The 9,249-nt window shown below is 43.6% G+C and overlaps 1 protein-coding gene across 1 annotated transcript; it reads right to left on the bottom strand.

The window, feature by feature from the left end:
* Nucleotides 1-4,560: 4,560 nt before the first annotated feature.
* On the bottom strand, nt 4,561-5,762 carry LOC141619642 (uncharacterized). Its single transcript, XM_074436661.1, has 3 exons — nt 5,598-5,762; nt 5,389-5,482; nt 4,561-5,012 (listed from the first exon to the last, which is right to left on the bottom strand). Exons 1-3 carry the CDS (start codon nt 5,760-5,762, stop codon nt 4,561-4,563), a joined length of 711 nt encoding a protein of 236 aa, XP_074292762.1.
* Nucleotides 5,763-9,249: the final 3,487 nt, after the last annotated feature.

The following is a 9,249-nucleotide window of genomic DNA, read 5'->3' as shown; positions in this document are numbered from 1 at the left end:
GACGGTTGGCACTGGAGAGGAATCCGAGCGGCCAAGGGGTCGGGACGCTCGTCCTGTAGCAGGGGGAGATGAGCGGATCAAGCACGGGACGCTCGGATCTTAAGGCCTCAAGACGAGCGTCCTGGAAGGGAGGACGAGCATCTTGTCTCAGGGGACGAGCGTCTTGAGTCTCGGGACGATCGGATTAGCGGACAACTTCTTTATTTGAGCTCGGATTGTAAAACGGACGTCATTTTCTCATTCGGACTCCTATTGCAGTGATTCAAAAGCCTAGATCACTTAATATTTTGACGCCGTTTCACATAGAATACTTTAAGAGCCAAAGGATAAACTCTCATTTTGGTTCCGAGAAATTTCTTCTTGTAATGTCTTCCTTCTCGTCATCCTTAATTTTAACCCTATGATTCTTCTATATACTCTTTATTCCTACATCCTTGGTCATCATTCTTGCATCCTGTTCATACTAGTCCATCCAAGATCGTCAAAAAGCTTCTAAATATGCACGGGATACGGGAATTTCCGCCTAATTACCTTCTTTCCTACAAAACATACGAAATGCACTAGGAAAGCAAAATAGAAAGCATTTGACGGATAAAATGGCTATGGAATGTTATAATAGTATGCAAAATATGCTCAATTAGGGGACCAAATGTACGCAAATAATATTCACATCACTTATCTTTTACCTCAGTGAATGCCTCAGCCTCTATCCACTTGGAGAAGTAGTCTGTCATTGACAGCATGTACAGCCTGTTTCCCGGTGCCCTGGGTAATGGACTAACAATATCCGGTCCCCACGTCATGAATAATCATGGTGAGATGATTGGATGTAGGGGTTCTGCTGGCTGATGTAACATCGGTGCTGATCTCTGACAAGCGTCACATTTTTTCACGTACTCTATTGCATCTGCACGCATCGTGGGCCAGAAGTAGCCTTGTCTCAGAGCTTTGTTTGATAGATTCCAGGCCCCTGCATGGTTTCCACATTCGCCGCTATGGATGGCATGTAATACAGCCTGTGCCTGTGTCTTATCCAGGCACCTTAAGTAGGGTCCAGCTAGCGACTTCCTGAAAACCATATTAACAACCAACACAAATATAGAGGCTTTCATTTTGAAACCTCTTACCTCTCTTTTGTCCGCTAGCAGCTTCTCTTAAATTAGCCACTCTAGGTAGGGTTTATGCCAATCACGGTCAGTCTCCTGCCCATCTGTGTTTACCAATATTCCTTCCCCATTTACCTGCTCTATATCCTGTTGTTCTTCCAGCTCCGCTCAATCATCTTCTACGAATTTTTGTATGGCTGGTTCTAACACATGCACGATTGGTATGTCCAACTGTTCTGTTGGTTTGAATGTTGCCCCTAGGGTTGCTAGTGCGTCAGCTTCCACGTTCTGATCCCTGGGAACTTGAACAATTTTGAAGTCCTTGAACTTCTGTTTCAGACCCTTGGCTACCTTGAAATAGGCTATCATCTTGGAGTCCCTAGTTGTATAAGAGTCATTCATATAGTTTACTATGAGTAGAGAACCATTTTATACCTGTAGGCATCAGACTTTAAATCTAAAGCCAGTTGTAGCCCTAGTATGAGCGTTTTGTATTCTGCCTCATTGTATGTTGTTTGAATTCGCATCAGACATCCTGCATTATCAAGTCCCCTTTTAGGGATAGTAGAACCACACCCACTTCTGCCCCTCTTTGGTTTGAGGCTCCATCGGTGTGGAGCATCCAATGTTCGATCTCCCTTATTTCTTCTAAGCTCAATACCTCTTGTTGCTGAAAATGAGGGTCAGCCAGAACATACAGGGGAGGGGGCTGTGGAAGCTAAGAGGGAAGTCATTGACTTGGCCTCTATTTAATTTTTTTTAAAGTATCTGGTAATTTTGGGGGTCAAGCCCTGTGTGGTGCGGACTTTGTAAGTATTTTTAAAAATTTTGTTTTGTGATTCCCGCCGCGGTGGCGGGTCGTACTTCGTACTTTCGGCCATGCCTGCCAGGAGGCAGGTTTGGCCGTATTTTAGAAATGACTGTTGCCTGGTTCGCAGGCTGGCTTCTATCTTTATATATCTTGTGTTGTGTGTATCGCCTTTTCTACCTAGTGGCAGACGTAGGCATATATTAGGTAGTCATGCTAGCTCGGGGAGTTGGTCTAGACTTACGAATATTGTCGTGTCAACCTAATGGCTGATTTAAATTTTGGTGAGGTGGCTGTGTCAACCTAGGGGTCTCATTTAGACATGTCGTGTCAACCCAGGGGGCTGATTTAGACTGGAGGTGGTCGTGTCAACCCAGGGGACAGATTTAGACTTGTCGTGTCAACCCAGGGGCTGATTTAGACTGGAGGTGGTCGTGTCAACCCAATTGGCTAATTTAGGCCTGTCGTGTCAACCTATGGGGCTGATTTAGACTGGAGGTGGTCGTGTCAACCCAGGGCGACTGATTTAGACCTGTCGTGTCAACCCAAGGGGCTGATTTAGACTTAGCTAGCTGTCGTGTCAACCCAGGGGGCTGATTTAGACATAACGCCACATTTGACTACTTAACCTTGTTCATGACGCAAGGTGTGTTCATCATGTTTAAAGCCAACATGGGCGTACCATTGGCAAGTTTATCGTCATTCTAGGACCAGTGCAATATAGCAGGATCCTGGTTGCTCAGAAATCCTTGCGCTCCTTATTTTTTAGCATGCATGCTGGGGCCATGACTATATCAAGTACTCGGTGTCGATATCTATCCTTGGGGGTGGTATCCGGGGTACCTGCGTGAGCTTTAACTTATCGGCCAATCCCCCATTCGTATGTTCCACAAGCCGTCTCGTGAGGGTGCTCCTACTGGAGAATTAGGTTAGGCATGTTGGAGTGCCATGTGCCTTATCACCCCCCGTTCACAGTTGTCAGTCCTGCTGGCAACACTCTCAATGTACCATAGAAGTTAGAGCCCAAAGTGGTATTTCAAAAAACCCAAAATAGAAAAGTCAAAAAATCTATTAAAGCGATGAGAAGTACCAGGCGCTATCTCATGGGGTTTTAGAGCAACCATAGACCAAGGAAGCTACAGACCTCACAGCTCCAATAGTGGTTTTAAGTTTAAAGAAATGCAAATAAAACACAAGTACAATAGAAAATTGATAGTATGCCTACTATCGTTTTTTCTTTTTTTTTTTTTAAAGGGGGGGGGGGGTTTAATACAAACTCTGTAGACTAAATTCTACTTGTTATCAAAAGTGATACCTCTTCAGGTGACGTATGTTCCATGGTTTGTGTATTAATTGACCATCCATGGTCATTAATGTCTACGCCCCATGACCAACAACGCCTTTAACCTAGTATGGTCCTTCCCATTTATCGGCGATTTTGCCTGCTTTGCGATTTTTGGTGTTTTGGAACACCTCACGAAGAACCAGGTCTGCTACCTCCAGGAGCCTGATTTTTACATTCTTTATTGTTGCTTTTGGCGACTGACGGTTTGTAGGCAGCCAGACGTATTTTCGCGCTTACTCGCAGCTCGTCTACCGTGTCCAGGCTCCTGATCATCTCTGCACTGTTCAGTTCCCCTATCATACATCCATACCTATGAGTTGGAAATAGAACCTCTGATGGAATCACCGCCTCTACTCCAAACACCAGGCTGAAGGGTGTTTGGCCCGTCGCCGTCTTTGGTGTAGTTCTGTCTGACCATAACACTAGTGGCAACTCATCTGCCCACTTTCCTCCTAAATCTTCCAACCTCCTCCTCAAATTTTCCATAATGATTTTATTGCTGGATTCAGCTTGCCCATTGAACATTGGAGTCCTAGATCTTGACTTTTTCAGTGAGATGTTCCACGTAGCACAGTATCCTTCCACGTCGTTTGACACGAATTGTGATTCGTTGTCACATATAATTTCTGATGGGATACCGAACCTGCAGAGGATGTTACGTTTGATAAAAGAAATGACTTGCTTATCTTTTACCTCAGTGAAAGGTTCTACCTCTATCCATTAGGAAATATAGTCTGTCATTGGTAGCATCCATAGTCAGTTTCCTGAGGCCCTGGGCAGTAGGCCAATGATGTCCATTCCTCATGCCATGAATGGCCATGGAGAGATTATTGGGTGTATTGATTCTGGTGGCTGGTGGATCATTGGTGCTGACCTCTGGCAGGCGTCACACTTTCGAGCGTGTTCTACTGAATCTGCTACATTGTGGGCCAGAAGTAACCCAGCCTGAGAGCTTTGTTTGACAGACTCCTGCCCCCTGCATGGTTTCCACATTCGCCACTGTGGAGGGCATGCAATACGGTCTATGCTTCTTGCTTGTTCAGGCATCGTAAGTAAGGTCCTGCCAGTGCTTTTCTAAAAAGTACATTGTCAATCAGTATAAATCTGGAGGCTATCATTTTGAAACCCCTTACCTCTTTTTTTACAGCTAGCAGCTTGCCATCTTTCAGCTAATCCAAGTAAGGCGTGCGCCAGTCTAGATCAGCTGACTGGTCGTCTGTGTTTGATAGAACCACTACTCTATTCTCCACATCCTGCTGGTCGTCCAGCTCTCCTCTGTATATTTCTTCCGCTTATTGGATTTATGGTTCCAACACGTGCGCGATGTGTATGTTGGCCAGCTCTGTTGGTTTAAAATTTGCCCGCAGGGTTGTAAGGGAATCTGCTTCCACATTCTGGTCTCTAGGAACCTGCTTAAGCTTGTAGTCTTTATATTTCTGCTTTAGCTCCATTGCTACTTTTAAGTAGGCTATCATCTTTGAGTCCCTGGCTATATATTCATCATTTACGTGATTAACTATAAGCAGGGAGTCACTGTATACCTGTAAGTTTCTGATTTCCATGTCTAGAGCTAACCGCGGCCCTAATATCAGGGCTTCATACTCTGTTTCGTTGTTAGTAGCCTTGAATTCACAGCGGACTGCTTGTGCTATAAGATCCCCATGTGGAGATCGCAAGATTAGGCCTACCCCTGCCCCCCTTTGATTGGAGGCACCGTCAATGTGCATCCGCCAGACTTCTACATCCTTGTCCCCTTTAAGGGTCAGGATCTCTTTATCAGCCAGATTTTAGATGGCCGGACTAATGTATGAAATGAAATCTGCTAATGCATGTGGTTTTATCGTCGTCCTTGGCTCATACCTAATGTCATATCCACTAAGGTGTACGGACGATTTCGACATTCTATCTGATAATTCAGGCTTCCTCATTACAGACTTTAGGGGGTAATTAGTCACGACATGTATGGTATGCGATTCGAAATAAGGGCGCAGTTTGTAGGATGCAATTATAAGTGCAAGTACCAGCTTTTCGAGGGATGTGTACCTGGTCTCTGCCGTTAGCAGAGACTTGCTCACATAGTAGACTGGTTGCTGCTCCTTATCCTGCTACCTGACTAGGACTACGCTTACTGCTACCTCTGTGACGGCTAGGTATATGAGCAATGGCTATCCTTGCTCTGGTTTCGACAGTAGCGGTGGGGTGCTGAGATTGTGCTTCAGCTCCCTGAATGTTTGCTCGTGCTCTTTGTCCATTCAAATCTTTGACTCTTCCTCAATATGTCGTAGAATAGCCTGCATCTGTCTGATGATCTCTAAATAAACTTGATGAGAGCTTCCACCTTTCCTGCTAGCCGCTGCACATCTTTTGGCTTTTCTGTTGACTCTACCTGTAATACCGCCTTTATCTGTTCTGTGCTGGCATCTATTCCCCTCTGTGTCACTATGTAGGCCAAGAACTTTCCGGATGAGACTCCAAAAGTACATTTGGAGGGGTTCAGCTTCATTTTATACTCCCTGAGTGTATCAAAGGTTTCTGCCAGATGCTACATATGATCCCCGACTTTATTTGACTTCACTACCATATCATCGATATACACTTCCATAGTCTTTCCTATATGTTCTTTGAACATTCTATTGACGAATCTCCGATAGGTATTGTTTTATATGGATTTCGCGCACCACGAAATCAGGTCATGGTAGGTCTAGGCAGGGTTAACTAGCTCGAATTAATCTGCGAATAAGTATGACAGGATATAAAATTTGAAGAATAAAGTACGGTAAATGAATAACAGTAAGACAAAGAATTTTGTACGTGGTAAACCCTTAAATAAGAAAAAAACCACGGGCACCAAGCTAGGAGAGGATTTCACTATAATATTGAATAAATCGCACAAATATCTGTAATTCAGCTAGTATTTCAGTATTGCTAGTATGTTACTAGGATCTTGTCTTGTTCCATGCAAATGATCTAAGTGCTCTTTATATAGTCAAATACTGAACAACTGCTAGATCTTTCTCCATCAATGCTGAATATCCTACTTTAATTAGCTGGAATAATGCTCATTATTGCTCCTTTAATTGTCTTCTTTAATTGCTAAATCTTTGTAATTAATGCCCCAATTATTGCGCGTATATTCTTCTATAATATGATCTCTTGGTCGAATATCGTCCTGATATTTTGACCGTTGTCCTCTCCATGGCCTGGCGCCTGTCTTCTTGTGTCCTGGTAGCTTGACGTCCTGACACCCTGATGGTTACGTCGAGGTAGAATATCGTTCAGGGACAACTACGGATTTCCAGGCCTAACAATTGCCAATTATCTCCTTATCTTCGCTAGGTCAGGCCAAAAATAAGGAGATAACCTCTAATTTATAAAAAACTGCTCAACGGTTGGATTATGGCTGATTGGCTTCTGCAACGGCTAGTTGGTGGTTTGATGACGTGTGTTGCAATTACTACAACTTCGTCAATAATTAACTTTGCATGTTGCGGTTGAAACCCTAATTTCACCGAGTATAAATATCCTTTTAATTCATTGAATTAAGCTTCACCAAAATCTATTCTGTTCTGATTTAATCTTCTTCTTCAAGCTTTCTTAATTCTTTGATAAATTTTCAACAACTTTTCAATAATGGCCGCGAAAAAGAAATCTTCCAGGGAACCTTGAAGAAACCACCTCTGAAAATCTCCCTTCATCTTCTGATGCTCAACCTCCTGTGGCTGAAAAACCGATTGATTCTCCTCTCGAGATGATTTCAATTTTCCATGGTGAATTTGAATTCAAACCCACAAAAGCTCTGAAAGATGATCAGTCTCTTTCAAATCATCTGAAACGTGAATTTGAAAAGGTGTTGAAGGATAAGGGAATTATTCCTGCCGATTCTGAAGTCTAGATCCCTGAAAACTCCCATGTCAGGGCTGACTGGGCATGTCCTGGTTGGTTCTGTATTCATGACTGGGCCTTCAGGGCCGGTTGCAAGCTTCCTTTCTCTCCACTTATGGTGGACGTCATCAAAGAAATTGGTGTGCCTTCTATCAGCTGATGCCTATGGTGTGGAAAGTAGTCTGCTCTGTTGAATATCTCTGCAAAAATCATAATATCTCTTTTTCTCTTGAAGATTTGAAAGCCCTGGCCGTATAAGTTTCAAAGTCAGGCCTTTTACTGCTCCTCTTATCAGCAATCTGGATAGCGGCCATGACAAGAACTGGGCTGCTTGGTAAATGTTTATCAGGACCAATTCTGTGGGCCCTGATCTGTCGTATTTAAACAATGATGCTTGTGTTGCTGGTGAGTACCCTGGCTTTTCCTTTTATCCTGCATGTTTATTCGTTAGTTAAAATAAATAAATTAAATTGAGTTATACCTCCTTTGTGCGCAGTTGATGATTCGGTTATTGAAATTGAGTACCCTACTACAAATATTTCCGCTTTTCTTGCTATTCCTCAAATGGAAAGGACCTGGCCTCTTTTTTGTGGGGGTGGTCATCTTCCTCGTTGCCTGAAGACTGAAGGCGTTGCTAGAGTGCCAAAGCCTTCAAAATCTGCCAGTGCTTCTACTTTAGGTAGTAAGTTTATTTTGTTCTTTCTTTTCTTTTCATTTTTGCTTTTTCATGATAGCCTGTCTTTATTGCTAATATAGTGTCTCGTGTTATAGCTACTAGATCATCCACTCGCCTTGCCAGGTTTGGTATGGCTGACCTTTCTGCCAGGCTAGCCAAGGTAAAGGAGGAGGGTTCCCAGGGAGGTGGTGATGTTGAACCTGTCATTGATTTAACTGAATTGCCTGCTACTCCCAAGGTTTCTGCTACTCCAGTTGCCCCTGTTGAAACAAGTTCAGAAGCCCAGAAGAGGAAAGTGAAGGAGGTTGATCTGTCTGCCCCAGTCAGGGAGGTGCGAGCTAGGGTAGATAATGTGGAGGCTGCTAAGGTGAAGATAAGGGATTATGCTGCTTCCAAATCAGATGTTATGCTCACCCTTGATCCTATTGAGACTGCTACCCAGGTAGTTGCTTCAGTAGATCATTCTGTCAGTCTTTTGGCAAGTGCTTTGGATGCTGTGAGAGAGGTATGTAGTTTTTGTTATTATTATATGTATTTTGTAATATGTGTATATATTTTTTACTTAGAGGTGTTTATTATTATGACATAATACTTATACTATTCTTGTTTCTGTTCAGGGTGCTGCAGCCTGTCTCCATAACGCTTATCAAGCTACCTCTTTGGTGGCCAGGATTGATCTTTTGAGATCTGATTATGCTAAACTGAAGTCTGAACTGGATTTTGCTCGGGCTGACCTGACTACAAGGGCTGCTGATTTGGCAATGGTGCAGGCTGAGAGGGATGTTGTCAAGGCTGAGGCAGGCTCAAGCAAACAACTTTTGCAGGAGGCGTTGGACAGGAATAAGGAGCTTACCCTGGAGAGGGATGATTTGGCATTTAAGCTTGATGATGCCTCCCTGTACTTTTATATCATGGGGAAAGTGGCTGCTATGTCGGAGCCTGTGGAGGCCAGGGCAAATTGGAACCCTGAAGCTGAGATGGCCTTCGCTGCTTCTAAGTATCCTGACCTGCATAACATGGGCAATGAACAGGAAGTCGATTCCCCAGGGGAGAAGGATGTTGATGCTGAGGCTGATCAGGCCAAAAGTGAAAGTGTTGACGCTGTCTCCAAAGGGGAGCAGTAATTTTAAATTTCTTTGATAGTATTGGCCCATCCAGGGGGGATGTCCCTGGACAACCAATCTTATTTTCTTGTTTCTTGGGTGGGTCATGGAGGTTATCCCTAGCCTTGACGAATATTTTGGTCCCTTTGCCCCAGGGGGGTAAGGGCTTTATTATGGTAATGGCCTTTACTGGCTTATTTTGCTTATTTCCTGATGCTTTGTTGTTTTTTGATTTTCTTTGAACCTGTGAGCCTTCTCCTTCCAATCATGTCGACCTGATAAAATTATAACTTTGTTAACCTGTCTTGTGATTGAAGCTTAACGTAAGT

The sequence above is a fragment of the Silene latifolia genome, chromosome X, assembly GCF_048544455.1.
Source record: "Silene latifolia isolate original U9 population chromosome X, ASM4854445v1, whole genome shotgun sequence".
Taxonomy (NCBI): domain Eukaryota; kingdom Viridiplantae; phylum Streptophyta; class Magnoliopsida; order Caryophyllales; family Caryophyllaceae; genus Silene; species Silene latifolia.
The sequence above is the reverse complement of the archived record's forward strand: the minus strand, read 5'-3'. Positions and strand labels throughout refer to the sequence as shown.